This window comes from Ornithorhynchus anatinus, chromosome 12 (genome assembly GCF_004115215.2).
Source record: "Ornithorhynchus anatinus isolate Pmale09 chromosome 12, mOrnAna1.pri.v4, whole genome shotgun sequence".
NCBI lineage: Eukaryota > Metazoa > Chordata > Mammalia > Monotremata > Ornithorhynchidae > Ornithorhynchus > Ornithorhynchus anatinus.
Genome location: NC_041739.1, coordinates 40,336,540 through 40,355,625, shown reverse-complemented (window position 1 = coordinate 40,355,625; position 19,086 = coordinate 40,336,540). Strand labels below are relative to the sequence as shown.

Below are 19,086 nucleotides of genomic sequence, written 5' to 3'. Positions count from 1 at the left end.
AATGGGGCGTTAGGAGCCCCGACTCCATCGGAAATCAGCGCGTGACACGACCTCTTCATTTTTCTGGATTTTACATACTGTGGCGGTTGGGACCTGGGGCTGCGCCTCCACCTAAATACGGCAGAGGAATAAACTCTCTACCCTGAAGCCAGACTAGAGTCCCCCAGGTTAGCTGACGAGGTTGAGCGGAAGAAGAAAGAGGCACTCGGGTAAGAGGCCGTGAGTGTTTTTAATCAAATAATATTTCACATTCTCTGGTTCTTGTGAGAAAGATCACTGTCGAGTGACAAAACAAGATGACCAGACACGTAAACTTTGCTACTTCTTGAGCTTCTTCTGGGCGGCTTTCTTCTTGACCATCTGTAACCTCTTCATAGCATTGAGCTGGGACTCCTGGGACGTGGGGCCCTTCAGGGACGAGGGAGACGGGTTGCCAGGGTCCGAAGCGGCTTTGCCGGCGGCACTCCCCGAGGCCCCTGCTCCTCCGCCGCTTCCGTTCCCGCTGCCCAGCTGGTTGCCGCCGCCTGGCCCGGAGCTGCCGGGACTGGGAAGGCCGACCTTGCTGATGCTGTCGCTACTTACGGAGCGGCTAAGCCCCGTTTTGCCTAAGGTCAGGGGCGGCGGAGGCTTCAGCGGCCCGGAGGGGCCGCCGCCGCCGCCGCCGCCGCCGCTATTTGAACCTATTTTTGAACTCAGTCCAGTTTTAGAAGAAGTCACGAGTCCGGTCAAGCCCACGGGCTTCTGGCTAGCCGAGGAGGCGGCTGGCTTTCCGCTGCTGTTTTGCGTCGTGGAACTCAGTTTGGCCGTCGACGGTCCCGCCGAGGAGGTTTTGGCCGCGAAAGCGGCCCAGCCCGTGAGGCCGCTGGCCGCCGAAGAGGACACGCTGGTGCAGGATGAGTTCCCCGACACCGCTGCCGAGGGCTGAAACACACAAAACACCAGGTTAAAGCGGGTTCGGCCCCGGTCGACTGGAAGCGTCAGATGTTTTCAAGACAGGGAACCGTAATAACGGTGATAAATAACTGTGGTGTCTGTTGAGCGTCTACCACGCGCCGGGCTAAGCGCCGGGGCGGATGCAAGTCAGTCGGGTTGGACACGATCCCCGTCCCACGTGGGGCTCACCGTTTCAATCCCCATTTTACAGAAGAGGTAACTGAGGCCCAGAGAAGCAAAATGACGTGCCCAAGGTCACAGCAGACAAGCGGCAGAGCTGGGATTAAAGCTCACGATGACCTTCCGGCTCCCAGGCCCGGGCTCCATCCACTACGCCGTGCTGCTTCTCCCTACGGGAATAGGTTCACGTGAAGGTATTTTTTAATACAAATGTTCTGAACCAGGGGGCCGCCCGACCCCCGGCCCGTGCCCTGAGTCCCCTCCCTTCACCTCTAGATGAAGCAGCGTGGCTCAGTGGAAAGAGCACGGGCTTGGGGGTCAGAGGTCATGGGTGCCAATCCCGCCTCTGCCACTTGTCAGCTGTGTGACTGTGGGCAAGTCACTTCACTTCTCTGTGCCTCACTCACCTCATCTGTAAAACGAGCGTTTAGATTGCGAGCCTCACGTGGGACAACCTGACGACCCCGATGACCCCAGCGCTGAGAACAGTGCCCTGCACATAGTAAGCGCTTAACAAATACCGACGTTGTTGTTGCTGTTGTTATCTCTACCACCTAAAAGAGGGAGAGGGAGGGAGGGAGGGGAGGACGGGACCCCAGTCCGAGCCCCTCGTAAGGCCAATTCCCGGGGCCAGGTTCACATTCGAACACGCCCGGCCCAAGAGCCTAAGGTCGCGGGCTTGACCCTGCGGTGATGGAGCTGCTTGGCCCCCCCAACCTTCGGACAGGACAGACACCACAGCTCGTGTGGCCCAACTCCTGAGGCCAGAGAGGGGCTGGGAATCGAGGCTCACGCCTTGAGGCCCACCGGCAGGCCGCGGCCTGGGATTCCAACCATCGCGCCGGGCCGTGGGGGCTCCAGCCGCTCTCAGGGCGTGGGTCACGGCGGCTCCGACTCAGCCGGCCCATCCGGGGGGCCGCCGCCTCCGCCTGACGAAGGCGGGCGGGCAGAGAAGGGGCACGGGGGAGGTCTGGATGGCTCATCCTCGTGGGCACGGCCCTGGGGAGAACAAGTGAGAAAGTCATCCACGTCCAGCCCAGTCCTGTAGCCCAGGGGGCTGCCAGAGGAGGAGGAAGACGAGGGGGACGGCGCTGCGGCAAGGCGGGGGGCGGCAAGCTGATTCGTCGTGAGCCTACTCGGCACAGAGCACAGGGGAAGTACGACGTAAGCGAGGCACACAATCTCGAGTGCCCTCCGACCTTCCCTCTCCTCTCCTCCCCTCTTTTTCTTCCCTCCTCCTACACCCGCTCCCCACCGTCCTCTCGACGCCACACCCGCACCCTCAAACGAACGGCTGGCATCGCTGCAGACCCAGAGGCTACACCCGGGAGTTACACGCAATCCTGGGCTCAGGGCGTTTCTCCCCGAGGCCAGACGACACCGTTACAGACGGGGATCGCTCGGAACTGACCTGTTCGCGGTCCCTTGCCGGCGGAGCGAACCCGCTTCTCTCTTCGAAGACCGAAACTACCTCTGTTCGAGAAGTCCTACCCCCGGCTCCGTAACGCCGCTTTATTTTCAACGCGCACGGAGATGCCCACAGAGCCCCTCCCTCGGAAAACTGACGTTTCGGAGGAACTGGCTGAAGGCACCCAGTTTTACTTAAAAGGGTCCTGCCGTTCGCCTGCTCGCGAGCAACACGGTTGACGTAACGAGCCCGATGAACTGAAACCAGCAGGCTGGAGGGGGAGGGAAGAGGGGAGGTAAATCACACCCCTGGCGATCCCAGGGAACAGGCACTTCAAACCCAGCAGGCACGGGCACAGACGGCCAGGCGACACGAGGGGGAAAATGTGCCCGAAGAAAGCGAAGGGCACGGGTGTAGAAAACTTCATTTTGAATCAAAAGCAAAGCTAACCATTTTTTTTTTTTTAACCCAAATCCCCAATTCTACCACGTGGCACAATGACCTACCTAACTTTGAGAAAAGACAGTCCACTTGAAGTAATGAAAAAGACCTGCGCTTCCGACTGCAGCGTTGCCATTTTATTCTTGTGAACTGCTGTTACCAGGCATTGGCATGTAACAGGATGACAGATGGTTTTCTACCCCCTTAAGACCCCAGGGAACGAAAACATGCAAATATTGGAGGTAAAAAAAAAATAGGGTTCTTTTCCCCACGTGTGTCAGAAACTCAAAAGAAACTCAGAAATCCAGTAGAATTATTTAAGAATGCCTCGGGGAGACGGGAAATCGGATTAAACGCTCTTTCCCCTTTAGGGCCTCGCTGGATTTGGCCGGTGTATGAGTGAATGTTTCTTAGTGAGGCACTAATGTGTTACATATCCTCTACGTGTAAAGGTTTGAATTTAGTCAACCACGTTCATCGTTAACTAACAAGAAGCAGCGTGGCTCAGTGGAAAGAGCCCGGGCTTGGGAGTCAGAGGTCATGGGTTCGAACCCCGGCTCCGCCGCCTGTCAGCCGTGTGACTCTGGGCAAGTCACTTAACTTCGCCGTGCCTCAGTTCCCTCATCTGTAAAATGGGGATCAAGACCGTGAGCCTCAGGTGGGACGACCCGATTCCCCTGTATCTACCCCAGCGCTTCGAACGGTGCTCTGCACATAGTAAGCGCTTAACAAAGAGCAACATTATTATTACTTGGGAACACATTCAACTTGAGGAGCTATGCCCGGGCCTGGGAGTCCGAAGGACCTGGGTTCTAATCCCGGCTCTGCCACTTGTCTGCTGTGGGACCTTGGGCAAGTCGCTTCGCTTCTCAAAACACTGCAGCGGTCGCCCGCCCCCCTCCGCAGCAAACAAAAACGCCTCACCAGTGGTTTCAAAGCAGTCCGCTACCTCGCCCCCTCCTACCTCACCCCCGCTACTCTACTACGACGCAGCCCGCACGTTTCGCTCTTCCAGTGCACGCCTTCTCTCTGTGCCTCGGTCTCGCCGCCGACCCCCGGCCCGCGTCCCGCCTCCGGCCCGGAACGCCGTCCCCCCTCAAATACCACAACGATTTTCCCCGCCCCGGAAGGCCTTATTGAAGGCACACCTCCTCCAAGAGGGCTTCCCAGACCAGGCCCCCTCTTTTCTCCCACTCCCTTCTGCGTCGGCCTGTCTTCCTCCCTCTGTTCTTCCCCCCCTCCCAGCCCCACGGCACTGATGCACATAAGCGGCGTGGCTCAGTGGAAAGAGCTCGGGCTTGGGACTCAGAGGTCACGGGTTCGAATCCCGACTCTGCCGCCTGTCAGCTGTGTGACTGTGGGCGAGTCACTTAACTTCTCCGTGCCTCGGTTACCTCATCTGTAAAATGGGGATTAAGACTGTGAGCCTCACGGGGGACAGCCTGATTCCCCTGTATCTCCCCCAGCGCTTAGAACGGTGCCCTGCACATAGTAAGCGCTTAACACATACCAACATTATTACATTATCATTATCTGTCATTGATTTATTTGTACTGATGTCTGTCTCCCCCCCTCCTAGACTTACATTCACGCTGGTTGTGGGAAGGGAATGTTTCCGTTTATTGTTATATTGTACTTTCCCCAAAAGCCTAGCATAGTGCTCTGCACAGAGTAAACGCTCAATAAATACGACTGAATGAATGAATTCTCTGTGCCTCAGTTACCTCAGCTGTAAAATGGGGATTAAGACTGTGAGCCCCAGTCAAGCCGAATACCTTGTACCTCCCCCGGCGCTTAGAACACAGTGAGCGCTTAACAAATACCGTCATCATTATTATTATTGACAGATGCTATTAGTATTACTATTATCGGCTGGCTCGGGGACGGACAACTGGGCAGGACAGCCGCGTGATCTGGCCACCGCAAAGAGAGCTCATCTGGGCACCGCTCCTGTACCCAAAGTCAGCCCAACTCCCCAGATCCCCCCCCCCCCCCCCCCCCCGGGGATTGGGAGGATGCGTGTGTGGGGTGAGGCACCTGCAGAACAGGACGTTTGATGCCAACACCCGGCACAGACTAATGGAACGGCGATATTTATTGAGCTCTCACTGTGTGCACAGCACCTTACTACGCGCTTGGGAGCGTACGATACGACAGAAGCAGCGTGGCCTCGTGGAAAAGGCCCGGGCCTGGAAGTCAGAGGACCGGGTCCTGATCGCAGCTCTGCCACTGGCGCGCTGGGTGACCTCGGGCAACTCACTCAACTTCCGAACGCCTCCGTTTCCTCAACTGTAAAATGGAGATTCACTATCTTTTCTCTCCCCGACTTAGACTGTGAGCCCCACGGGGGCAGGGACTCCGTCCGCCTCGATCAACTTGAATCTATCCCAGTGCGTAGAACAGTGGTGGACGTATAGTAAGCCTTTAACAAATACCCTAATTAATCATAATTAAGCAGAGTTGGGAGACAGATACCCGATTCGCCAGGCACTTACGGTCCGGAGGAGGAGGCAGACATGAAAATCAGTTCTGGACGCGTACGTTAAGTGGCGTGGGGTGACTCTCAAATGCTTACAGGGTACAGAGCCAACCGCACGGACGGCTCCAACGGGAGAGGGAGAAAAGGAAACGACAGCTTAGTGGGAGATGGTCTCCTGAAGAAGATGTGATTTTAATACAGTCTTGAAGGTGGGAATGAAAGGAGAGGGCGTACGAGACCGGAGGGAGGATGCGGCGAAGGGGTCGGCAACGCGAGAGACTGAAGTACAGTGGGGTGAAAGGTAGGAAATCAGAAAGGAGAGATGGGGGGGGCAAAGTGACTGAGTGCTCTGTAATCAACAGAAAGGAGTCTCTGTTCGATCTGGTGGCGGCGTGGAGGTGTCTCAGGAGTAGGGAAATACGGACTGAAATTATTTTTAGGAGAATCATCTTGGCAGCACTGTGAAGTAGAACAGTGCTTGGCACATAGTCAGCACTTAATAAAACAAAAAGTACCAACTGCAGTGAGGTGAGAAAGGAGGCAGGGAGGTCGGCGGGGAGGACGACAGAGTAATCAAAGCAGGACGGAGAAGTCCTTAAATTAACACGGATGGAGAGGAAAGGGCAGAGTTCAGCAGCGTTGTGAAGGTTGAACCGATGGGATTCGGTGACAGGCTGAATAAGAGATGAGTCGACGAGTGATGACTGAGACATGGGATTCGGTGACAGACTGAATAAGAGATGAGTCGCGACGCTTGAGAGGTGTTAAGTTCGCTATGTTAAACGGAGATGTCCCGAAGGCAGGAGGAAATGCGAGACTGCGGAAGGAGAGAGGTCAGGGCCGGAGATGTGGATCGGGGAACCGCGTGTGTAGAGATGTTTGAGACTGTGAGCCCCACGTGGGACAGAGACTGTGTCCAACCCAGTTGGCTTCTATCCACCCCGGAGCTTAGTACGGTACCTAGCACTTAAAAAATACCACAATTATTATTATTAGATGTAACTGAAGCCACGGGATTGGCTTCAAGGAGCGGATGTAGATGGATCTATTGGAACGGTGCTTGGCACGCAGTAAGCGCTTAACAAATCCCACTATTATCATTATTATCCGAGCCTTGAGGGACTCCCACCGTTAGAGGATGGGAGGCAGAGGAGGCACCTGCAAAAGACCGAGAAGGATACAGGAGGAGAACCAGGAGAGGACAGTGTCAGCCAAGCCGAGGTTGGATAACAATAATGTTGATATTTGTTACGTGCAGAGCACCGTTCTAAGCGCTGGGGTAGACACGGGGTAATTAGGTTGCCCCCCGTGAGGCTCACAGTCTTCATCCCCATTTTCCAGATGAGGCCACTGAGGCCCAGAGAAGCGAAGTGACTTGCCCTCGGTCACACAGCTGCCGAGTGGCAGAGCCGGGATTCGAGCCCGTGACCTCTGACTCCCGAGCCCGGGCTCTTCCCACTGAGCCACGCTGCTTCCAGGAGAAAGGGGGTGGCCCACCGCGCCGAAGGCAGCTGAGAGGTCGGGGAGGCCGTTGGATTTAGCAAGAACAGATTAAGGAGCAGAGCTCCGAAATGAGGCAGGAAAATGGCCACTAAATCACTCAAAGGCTCAATCCCAAAGCCAGCAGCCCTAGTCGGAACAGGAGGCGTGGGAGCGTTAAGAAAGCCGACAACACAAGCCGCACCGGTGACGTTTTTACCAAAGGCGAGGGCGCTTCTCAGACCTCCTCAACTCTCAGGCTTGGGACCCGCTAATTAGATTATTACGACGGCCCGTGGCAACCGCCGTGACTCCTCGGGCTGCGCGCGAGAGGCCATTTGAACTCTGCCTGATTGGAATCGGACTCTCCCACGGCTTCTGATCGGGATACGTCCACGTAGTACGGATCCAGTACAGACGGCTTCTGGACCGGCCTCACTCGTCAGGAACCCGGCACCGAATCAACAGGGCCGTGCGGTTGTGTTTCGCGAAGCTCGGGGGATCCAGAGGGGAGTCCGAGGTTTTGCCGGGCAAAACTAGCAACCGGTCTCGATAGAACTTTGGAGAGGGGAAGACCACAAAAAAAATCCCAATGATTGGGAAGACGCTCAGAGAATGACATGACAGAGGACGGTGAAGCTCGTTACAGCCGGGACGGCTGCAGAAGCCAAACGGTGCTGCTCTGGGGCTTTTTTTTTTTTTTTAAAAAAAAAATGGTATTTGTTAAGTGGTTACTGTGTACTAGGCACTGCCATAAGCGCTGGGGTAGATACAATCTAGAGAAGCAGCATGGCTCAGGGGAAAGAGCCCGGTCTTAATCCCCATTTTACAGATGAGGTAAAGTGAGGCCCAGGGAAGTGAAGTGACTTCCCCAAGGTCACACGGCAGACCGTGGCGGAGCCGGGATTAGAACCCAGGTCCTTTCGACGCCCAGTGCTCTATCCACCAGGCTATGCTGCTTCTCAGGGGCTCGAATGCTGGTGTGTCCCATCGAGGGGAAGGACTCAGGGCCGGATCAGGGCAAGCAGAAATGACACGGAATTAGACCGGCGGGGAAACGGGACGTTTCGGGTACGGGGAGGGGTTGGTGGTTAGTGAAAGGACGTAATTTCACAGTCCTGAGGGGCGGAGGGGTGTCTGCCTTCAGGATCCTGGTGAGGGGGTAGGAGGAATGGGATGCTTTGATAAGGACAGACCTGCTATGAATAATAATACTAATAATTATGGTATTGGTTAACTATGTGCCAGGCACTGTACTAAGCGCTGGGGTGGATCCAAGCCGTTCACCGTGGACGTAGTCCCCGTCCCGCGCGGGGCGCACCGTCTCAATCCCCATTTTACAGGAGAGGTACCTGAGGCCCAGAGGAAGTGAAGTGACTCGCCCGAGGTCACCCAGCAGACGAGTGGCGGAGCCGGGATTAGAACCCGTCAGGACCCAGAAGCGGGATCTCGGCCCGCGGTCCCCGGGAACGCTCCCGTCACGTGGGAGCGGGAACATCAACGGAGGCGGAGAGGCCAACGTGGCGCTTCGAATCAGGGGGCAGAGGACGGGAAGGGGGGGGGGGGGGGGGGGGGCTGTTTCGGGGCGGGCGAAGTCTGCGATTACGAAAGCAAGGAGCAAGATCGCAAACAGCACCGGGTTCCGCTCGGACGATCCTCGTCTGCACCCAGCGTGGGAGGGATCGAGGATCACCCATCCATCTCTTCAGTTCTCTGGATGAAGTCTTACCGTCGATGGCATTACCTTCGAACGCCAAGGACGCCTACGTACGGCTTTAGGGGCGATTCGGTTACCAGCTGACGACTCTAACGGTTTTTATAGAATTAGCCGGTCTTAATCTCGTTCCAAGTGACCGAGCCGTATATCAAAAAAAATCAACGATGACACGCGTATCCCTCTCATGATTTTCATTAACCGATATCTTCCTTCATAATTTAAGGAGAGAGACCGAACACTAAATGGATCTGGAAAACGGGTTTATCCATCTACATCCCTAGAGGGATACTTAATGCAGAGGAGGGGCATCTATCGCTCCGTTCGACCTCACGGCTACCCTGGCGAGGGGCCGAGGGGTGGAAAAAAAACAACTCGCTAGAATTTCCAGGGGCCGGTTCTGCGGTGCCCTCGGGGAGTCGCGGTCTGACTGAAGACGAGGGAGAGCGGGAAGGAAGCTGAAGGGACACACGGGGAAGAACAGGGTGAAGAGGGGAACCGAGACGCTGAGGGGAAGGCGACAGGGTAACGGTAAGGTTCCAGATTGGATTCAAAAGTACCCCGATCCCTCTTCCGGGAGCCAGGCACCGAGGAGATCGGTGCTGATTTGCCCTTCGCTTCGAGGAAATGCAGAGAATCGAACGGGACAGAGAAATACACTTAAGCGCTCGATGTCTGTCGGAGAGAAAGCCGAGAGGCCCGTCAGAACAAGCTGTGCAAACAGAGACTGAAAAACAGCGTGGCTCAGTGGAAAGAGTCCGGGCTTGGGGGGTCAGAGGTCATGGGTTCGAATGCCGGCTCTGCCCCTTGTCGGCTGGGTGACCGAGGGCTGGTCACTTCACTTCTCCGTGCCTCAGTTACCTCATCTGTAAAATGGGGATTAAGACCGGGAGCCTCACGTGGGCCAACCCGATGACCCCGTATCTCCCCCAGCGCTTACAACGGTGCTCTGCACATAGTAAGCGCTTAACAAATACCAACATTTTTGAGAAGCAGCGTGGCTCAGTGGCAAGAGCCCGGGCTTGGGAGTCGGACGGCCGTGGGTTCTAATCCTGACTCCGCCACCTGTCTGCTGTGGGACCTCGGGCAAGTCACTTCACTTCTCTGGGCCTCGGTCACCTCATCCGGAAAAATGGGGATTAAAAAATGTGAGCCCCACGAGGAACAATCTGATCGCCCCGTATCTACCCCAGCGCTTAGAACGGTGCTCGATTAGACCGTGAGCCCGTCAATGGGCAGGGACTGTCTCTATCTGTTGCTGAATCGTACATTCCAAGCGCTTAGTACGGTGCCCTGCACATAGTAAGCGCTCGATAAATACTACTGAATGAATGAATGCTCTGCACATAGTAAGCTCTTAACAAATACCGTAATTATTATATTATTAAAAACCACGCCTAGTCCCATAAGCAGCTAGAGGATAACTGCGGTTCCGTAATACGACCAAACCCTCAATTCCTCACGCGTAAGGAACACCGCTCTGTGGTTTCGCAAGTAACGCCGACGCGAGTATCTGAGGCTGACTGCTAAATCTCTGCCCGAGCACCGTCTAAAGTGAAACTCTGGATTGACCCCCTGCCCTCGGAAAGAGGTTAAACACTCGGGGTTCGTAGCTCTTGGATCTCCAAGGAGTGAGGAGGGGGCACAGGGATGCTCGCGTCAGCCGACAGAGGCGAGCCAAGAGGCCCCGGGAACTCGGACCCTAAGGGAGAAGGGGTCGGTGGACCACGGCCTGTTGCTGGACAGGACGGGGAGGGTAGCCGACGGCCAGATAGGGCCGCCATGTTGCCACGGTAACCCGGAGCCGGGGAGCGGGGCCGGGCTCGGAGGCCGGGCCGCTCTCTGGGCCGGGTAGCCCGCGCGGTCCGCCGGTAGACTCCGTTGGGCAATAGAGTCCCGCTTCCTTGAACCAGGACTGCTCTTCCCGATGTGAGGGAAGGACCACTGGGGGCTCAGGCTGACCCCGCAGGCACGGGCCTTCTTTCTCCCCAGATTCCACAAACCACGTTCTGCATCTGTTCTCAAAGAAACGTACACGATCTATATCGACGTGAAAATAGAAGGACTTCATCGTCTGGGCTGCTAACCCAATTGTGACATTTTTTACGTGCCAGGCTCTCTTCTAAGCTCTGGGGTCGATACGAGCAAATCGGGTTGGACACGGTCCCCGTCTCACGTGGGGCTCACAATCTTAACGATTTTGTTGGTATTTGTTAAGCGCTAACTATGTGCAGAGCACCGTATGGGTAATCAGACTGGCCCCCGTGGGGCTCACAGTTAATCCCTATTTTACAGTTGAGGTAACTGAGGCACAGAGAAGTTGAGGGACTCGCCCGAGGTCACACGCCGGACATGTGGTGGAGCCAAGGTTAGAACCCAGGTCTTTCTGATTCTCGGGCCCGTGCTTTTCCTACTGGTCCACGCCGCTAACATCCTTCTCGAGCGCTAATTAACGTTTTTTATATGTGGGACAAATACAATCAGTGAGCTTTTAGTTCAGCGCTCTGCGCACCCAGTAAACTTTTAATAAATCCCATCGATTGGAACTATTTAACGTTTCAAGGTATGGACAGAAGGACTCTTCTACTGATGAACTTGAAAAGATCCCGATTTCTCGACTCATTTTAACAGAGCCACAAAATCAAGAGTAGAACCTCTAAATCACATATTATAAAGTATTCATATTAATGTCTGTCTCCCCCTCGAGACTGTAAGCTCGCTGTGGGCAGGGGAGACGTCTACCAAGCCTGAGTCCTGTACTCTCCCCAGCAAAAACAAGCGCAAGAGCCCGGGCTTGGGACTCAGAGGACGTGGGCTCTAATCCCGCCCCCGCCACTTGTCTGCTGTGTGACCTTGGGCAAGTCACTTCACTTCGCAGTGCCTCAGTTACCTCGTCCGTCAAAGGGGGCTTAACGATAATAATAATGGTGGTATTTGTTAGGCGCTTACTATGTGCCAAGCACTGTTCTAAGCGCTGGGGGGGATACAGGGTGATCAGATAGTCCCGCATGGGGCTCGCAGTTTAAGGCCCCATTTTTACAGATAAGGTAACTGAGGCACAGGAAGTTAAGTGACTTGCCCAAAGTCACACAGCTGGCAAGCAGCGGAGCCGGATTAGAACCCATGACCTCTGACTCCCAAGCCCAGGCTCTTTCCATTGAGCCACGCTGCTTCTCTGGGAGCGCCACGTGGGACCACCTGATTACCCTGCACCTACCCCAGTGCTTAGATCAGTGCTTGGCACGTAGCAAGCGGTTAACAAATGCTATAATTGTTATTATTATTAATTAATAAATACCACTGATGATGATCTGATGACGATGATTCTAGTACAGTTAAAACAATTTCCTTTTCCGCTACATGTGGTGACTTACACTTAGCTTCCTGGAAACCGAACTGAGAAACGATCTCAAAACTCTGGGTCCTTGGGACTGCACGTTAAGAATTGAGAGCACACTGCGCTTAGGGATGTTAAATACCGAGTTATTCATTCAATAGTATTTATTGAGCGCTTACTATGTGCAGAGCACTGTACTAAGCGCTTGTAATGTACAAATCGGCAACGGATAGAGACAACCCCTGCCCACTGACGGGTTTTCCACCCCTGTATCCCGGCACATTTGCTCCACCACCTATTTTACCCTTATTTTTTCTCCCGCTCCCATTATTTGTAAATCGTTTCGTCCCGGCATATTCGCTCCACCACCTTGTTTACCCTTATTTTTTCTCCCGCTCCCATTATTTGTCGATCGTTCCGTTCGTCCGTCTCCCTCATTAGACTGTACAATCCTCGCAGGCATGGAAAATGTTTTTGCTCCCGCTGTACTTCCCGACTGCGCAGTCTTTCCCAGCATTTCAGCGCTCTTTGCACGATAAGCGCCTAACGGATACAATTACCGCCGCGACTGTTACAAGAAGGACTAAGTAGAGTGATTTGCGCCCAGTAGATCCTCAATAAATCCCACCGACTGAGAGACTCCAAGTAAAGGAGAGGGAAACGTAAGATTCTGCAACTTCCCACCACCACGTCAACTCGGCGAGTTAAAAGGACAAAGGGATTTTTTTAGACATCCATTTTAAAGGAAACGAGAAGACGAGGGACAACCGATGAAGGGAAGAAGCCTTTCAAAACAAATGTTAACGGAGAATTTTCCGCAAGCACCGTGAAGAAAATACTAAAGGACCTTGCACTTTAACCCAATTTTGGAGTGGTGCTGTGGTGAGATTTCTTTCTCAGCCGGGATACCGTTCAAAGGGTAAATAGCAGAACCTGGAAAAACACTTGAAAAGGAAAAAAAAAAGAAATCTCACTAGCCAAGAGGCCAAAATCCTAGTTGCAAAATAACATTTGATGTACAGCACCTTGACTTCTGTCCTCTTGAACGCCAGAAAAGTCGTCTCCTGTTTGAGTTTTGCTTCAGGTTTCTTGACCAGTGGATCTTTAACCGCCGGGGCTACAGAAACCGCCGGAGGGGCTGGCTTCTGGGGTGGCTTCTGGGTCTTTTGAGCCTGCAGAGACAATGCGTCACTCAGATTAGATGCCGGTCCCGTGGGCTCCCATCATCCGTAAACACTAGCCTTAGGGGCCTACCTAAGTAGGCCTGAGTTTTACAGAAGATTCTCAATTCGGAGGAATGCCCCGAACGTGGCCAGTTGACCGTAACGTAAGATTAAAAACCTCCTTCCAATTTCTGCTGGAGAGTCAACGTATGAGGGTGAGATCCATTTATTTAATATCCAGAGTGCAAGGAGATCGGGTCAGGTAGATAATCCTCTAAAGGCATAAATATTTTTCCTAAGCGGTTTCCAGAGGAGATGGAGAAGCCCTGGACTGAGGAAATTAGGTGTGGGGAAGAAGGCGGTCTCTAGCAGCTGTCCAATTTTAATATCATACCCTGAGGTAGGGCTGAGCTTGGGAGCCAGGGATTCAGAGGCGGCTCATCGAAGCCTCGAATATCTGCCCCAAACATCAGGTGAAGGAAAGGGGAGGGTGGGCCGAGGGAGGGAGGCAGAGAGAGAAGGGGTCCTGGGGAGGGCAGCAGGAGCGGTCCAGAAGGGGACGCGGGCTCGAGGTCAAGTCAAAAGAGCTCGGCAGAGTGGGATTTATTCGCTCCGACCTACTTCGCTACACAAATTCTAAGGGAGAACGCACACCCAACCCAAACGTTACCGCCGTTTTATTGTTTTTTTGTAATCCAAAATGTAGGCATCCTTCTTTCGGTCACTAAAATGCCACAGGGTTAAGTTACTAATGAATCAAAATTTACCTAACACCCTCAAGAATCACGAGACTATAAATATGGCACCATGACCTACCCCGATGCCATCATAACCTACGTGATCATCGTTATTTACCACTTTATAATTAGTTTCACCTCTCCACAACTCATGAAAAATGAGGGTGAACGATGAGGAAGAGAACAGCTGTTTCAACTCCGGAAGTAGCACTTCAAAGACAGCGCTAAAATCCTGGTTCAGTTTTACCTGCTCCTCTATTCCCAAATCACATGCGAAATATTTTTATCGCATTTCGAAGTTCTGATGAAACTAAATGTGAACCAAAATGGCTGTCTTCCTTAGTCACTACGATTATCTGTCATTTTTAAAAGCCAGAGAAGTAGACGTAGCCAGGCATATTTACAGCACCTTTTGGGTTAGTAAAAGGCTTCAATAAAGATCATTTCCTGCAGCTAGCTATTAGAAGAGGGAAATGCCAGAAAGATAATAAAATTATTCAAGATGATCGACGGTATATATTTTGCTTGATATTTACCGGCGGAAGAACTCGTGCATTTCCAGGGTTTAACTGGGCAATTTTCCGCTTTCTCTCCTTTCGCCTGTCCGTCGTATTAGATTCTACCTATCTTCCCACTGTTGGGTCAGTCCATTGTCCGCTCCGTCCTCCCTTCTGCTATTTTTGTCCATTTGTCTGTCTGCACCTGTCCTCTTGTATCTTGGCTTCTGGTTTCCTTTGACCATTTCCACGCCGACCACCTTATTCTCCTTTTTCCCATTTGATTTTTCTGTCTTTTCCCGTCATTTCTTCCTTTCTGCTCCCATCCAATTGTCTTGCAGCCCCTGCCCCTCTGTTTTCTCTTGCCCTGCCTCCTCCTCCTCCTCACCCATTCCCCCCCCCACCCCACCGGCTGTATAGGTTCCTGCCCTTTTTACATACACATCTTTACAGTTCTGTTTATTGTACTCTCCCCAGTACTCAGGACAGTGCTCTGCACACAGTAAGCACCCATAAACATGACCGACTGTGGCACTCGTATTGATACGCCTACGCAAGTATACTCATGAACGTGTACTACCACTGAACAGACTAGACTCACGGGGCGCTTGCTCGCGGATCCTACATGCTAGAGCACTCTGAAAACAACATATACCGAACAGTACGAAAATGTCGATCGCTTTCTCGGGTTGTTTACGGAAATGTGACGGTCGCGTTCCCGGATGGAAGCTAAAGGGGTAGGTTATCGGTCGGAACTCTTAAAGTCATAAAGGCTCGGGAATGGACCAAGAGATTATTCCTACCATCCTCTTCATCTGCCGGGTACAGCGGCCACAGTACCACACAAGACGAGGGTCGTTCACCTCCTTGTCCGTCACTTGGGGTTTATGGCAATCCTGGTGGTAGAGGTTATGGCACTCTTGACATTCTACTAACTGGTTGCCAGATGTCACGGTCATCTGCCTGGAAACACACCAGTTCAAATCGGTACTTTATTGAAATCACCGCGGAGGTTAATCCAGTTCATTATTCAAAAACACCCCGAACCCCAACCCGGATCGTCACCGACAGCTCTGGAGCGTCACCGTACCGGGCGGAGGGGTAACATAAAATGGTCACGTCCACCACCTGACAATCCCTTCTACCCACCGTTTGATATTTCTGTCTCGACCTGTCATCTCTTCTTCCTTTCAGCTTCCGTACAATCGCTCGCAGCCCCCTCCCGGTTCCGTGGCCCCTGCCTCTCTACCCATTCTTCTCCCTGGCTGCATTTTCTCCCTACAGAATTTTCGGCTTCCTTCCTCTACATTTTCTGAGCTAGGAAGCATCTGTTTTTTCTCCCCTACACCAGGCCTTAACCTTTAAATATCTCCATTTGCTAATTTTTTTAATACCGCGTTGCAGTGCAGAGAAGCATAACCGCTCCTGTTCCGGGCAGTTTATCGGGTTGCCGAAGAAATATATTTTCCAGCGACACATTCAGACTTTAGAGTTAAGGCCCGAGGAACGCTAAGTATCCTAGAGAAAGCGGGAGTAAAAAAAATGAATCCGCATCGCCTTCGAAATTTAAAAAAGGTATACGAGAGCTCTACAGCGTTAGGCGCGTTTTACCGTGACACGGTCACGATTTTAGAGATGATCAAATCTCCAGCTTTCGGCAGACAGATTAGCCTTCAGAGCTGAATTCTGTGGGCCTCCGAAGAAAGAGCTGCTCAGAAAGGAGCCAAATTAGTGAGAAGCACACGAGTGCATGTATGTCTACGAATTAGCCGGATAGCGTTTTCCTAACGATCTGCTCTTTCGGAGGATAAATCAGGCTATATAATTGCTAAGTGCCTTTCCACAGGTCCCGGGGGAGCAGGTAAATAGGTAACCATAGCAACCACGTCTGTGGCTGGGCTGGGCGGGGAAGTGTATTACCTTACTCCGTTATATACGAGAGACCGTAAAAATCAAAAGAATCATCCAGATGGGTTTTATTGGAATATTTTCTTAAAAGGATCTATTCTTCAACCGTACCCCTTTAATTTTTTTTTTTTAAAGTTCATTTACAATACTTCAGTGTTCTAGGGTTCTCCTGATCCATTCTGAAAATAACAACTCCTCTGAAATGAACCAACAAATCCCCACATTTTCAGGAGGAAAAGCGTGTATATTAGATACAACTAGATCTTCAAGTGGTTCTGCGGGACGGATTACATCATCTTGGAGTGAATAAAGAAATTATTTTATCTGCCACACTCCAGGGATTACATCGGTGTTTACATTACGCTATTTTGGGTTGTCAATTTAAATCTGGGAAGTTTCAAGGATTATGTTTCAAAGCCAACTTCCTTCTCGTCCTCTTCCCAGGTTTAACTCCTTTTCCCTCGGGTGTCGGCGGGGGGCGGTGGGGGGGGGGGGGGGGGGGGGAGTGGAGGAGATAGAAGGGAGAAGGATTAGAGAAACGAAAGGCAACCCCAGCCATGGCCATTTTAAAACCTGGGAATCAGGACTCGAATAGTTCTCGGTCTCTCTTTTAAGGTATCTGCTATGGGCCAGGGACTGTACTAAGCGCTCGGGAAAACACAAACTAGGGAGGTTGGCCACAGTCCGTTTCCCACACGAGGCTCTCAGCCTTAATCTCCATTTTACAGCTGGGGGAAGCGAGGCCCAGAGAAGTCAAGTGACTCGCCCAAGGTTACAGAGCAGACGAATGGCGGAGCCGGAATTAGAATCCGGGTCCTTCTGACTTCCGCGGGTTCGAATCCCGGCTCTGCCACCTGAAAGCCGTGTGACTGCGGGCAAGTCACTTCACCTCTCTGTGCCTCAGTTCCCTCATCTGTAAAATGGGGATTAAGACTGTGAGCCTCATGTGGGACGACCTGATTGCCCTATATACCCCAGCGCTTAGAACAGTGCTCTGCACATAGTTAGCGCTTAACAAATACCGACATTATTATTATTACTACTTCCAGGCCCGTGCTCTATCCACCATCCTGCTTTTCATGTTTCCACTGCAAATGTGCCTTATCTTTCCTCTTGTAAAATGAACACGCTTTCAGCGGGGCTTAGTGGAAAGAGCACGGGCCTGGGAGTCCGGGACGGGGGTCTGTCAGCTACGTGATCCCGGGCAAGTCACTCAACCTCTCTGTGACTCAGTCCCCTCATCTGGAAAATGGGGACGGAGGCCGTGAGCCCCACGTGGGACAACCCGATCACCTTGCATCTCCCCCAGCGCTTAGAACGGTGCTCGGCACGGAGTGAGCGCTTAACAGGTATAAGCATTATTATTATGGCGGTCTTCCGAGAAGCCTGAAGGAATGGATCAAGGCCAGGCTGTACCTTCCCTCTGTGTTTAAATACGATGGTGTGGACAGTGAGATGATCTTTCCGGGACGTGCCTCCGCGAATGCAGTTTCTTGAAAATCGCGCCCTTGGAGGCGAACACGGCATCACTAGATCAGGCTGCCTGGGCACACGGGGGGTTGACAGGTGGTCAGGGGAGACCATAAGACAGGTAACTACCTGGGTTTACCGGGACTCCAATTTAGGATTGGGAGAATGGGTAAGATCCGTGCAGACGACGACGCTGAATGCTTACGATGCGCCGAGCCGCGCAGACACCTGGCTGATCGTGGTATGTGGTAAGCGCTTACTATGCGCCAAGCACTGTTCTGAGCACCGGGGTAGATACCAGGTAATCAGGTCGCCCCACGTGGGGCTCACCGTCTTAAGCCGCGTGGCTCGGTGGAAAGGGCCCGGGCTTGGGAGTCAGAGGTCATGGGTTCTAATCCCGGCTCCTCCACCCGTCAGCTGCGCGACTTTGGGCGAGTCACTTCACTTCTCGGTGCCTCGGCGACCTCATCTGGAAAATGGGGATTAAGACCGTGAGGTTCACGCGGGACAACCCGAGTACCCTGTATCTACCCCCCAGCGCGTAGAACAGTGCTCAGCACATAGTCAGCGCTTAACCGACACCAACATTATCATCAATCCCCATTTTCCAGATGAGGTCACTGAGGCCCAGAGAAGTGAAGTGACTTGCCCGAGGTCACGCAGCTGACGAGTGGCGGAGCGGGGAACAGAAGCCACGTCCCCTGACTCCCCAGCCCGGGCTCTTCCCGCAGAGCCACCAGATACAGGAGAATCAGAGAAGACAGAGACCTTGCGCCGCAGGGCTGGGGGTCTCCCCCCCCCCCCAGTTTACAGACGAAGAAACCGAGGCACATAGAGGTCGAGTGACTTGGCCAAGGTTACCCACAGCCACCAAGTGGCAGGGTCAGGACTAGAACCCAGGTCTGCCAGTTTCCAGCCCCGTGGTCTTGCCTAACCTCTCGTTTCCTGATCCCGTTCACCCTCTCCTCCGTGCCATTTACGCAGTTAGGTCTGCATACCCTTAACTTGAGCGAGTCACTCGCTGGTCTGCGCCTCACTCCCCTCATCTGCAAAATGGGGATGAAGACTGGGAGCCTCACGTGGGACCACCTCATTCCCCTGCATCTCCCCCAGCGCTCAGAACGGTGCTCTGCACGTAGTAAGCGCTTAACAAACACCACCACTGGTTTATTTACCCCTCGGTCCTCGGATATCCCAACCGTCACCCCCGAAGCGACCGTGCACGGATCGATACCCTGCTGCTTCCCCTGGCCGCATTTCATTTGCAACGTGGTTCTCCCCGCCGACGGTTCTTGGGGGCGGAGATCCCGCCTGCCAACCCCGCCGCACCGTGCCCTCCC

General features: G+C 53.2%; 1 protein-coding gene across 2 annotated transcripts in view; it reads right to left on the bottom strand.

Moving 5' to 3' along the window:
- Window positions 1-210: 210 nt before the first annotated feature.
- Window positions 211-19,086, bottom strand: part of INTS12 (integrator complex subunit 12) — a 49,551-nt gene continuing 30,675 nt past the window's right edge. For both annotated transcript variants that reach the window (XM_029077088.2, XM_029077089.2), the window contains exons 5-7: window positions 15,172-15,331; window positions 12,997-13,143; window positions 211-921 (exon numbers count right to left, since the gene is read on the bottom strand). In XM_029077088.2, coding sequence (XP_028932921.1) covers window positions 319-921; window positions 12,997-13,143; window positions 15,172-15,331 — 910 coding nt within the window. In that variant the 3' untranslated portion in view covers window positions 211-318. The remainder of the gene's footprint in view (window positions 922-12,996; window positions 13,144-15,171; window positions 15,332-19,086) is intronic.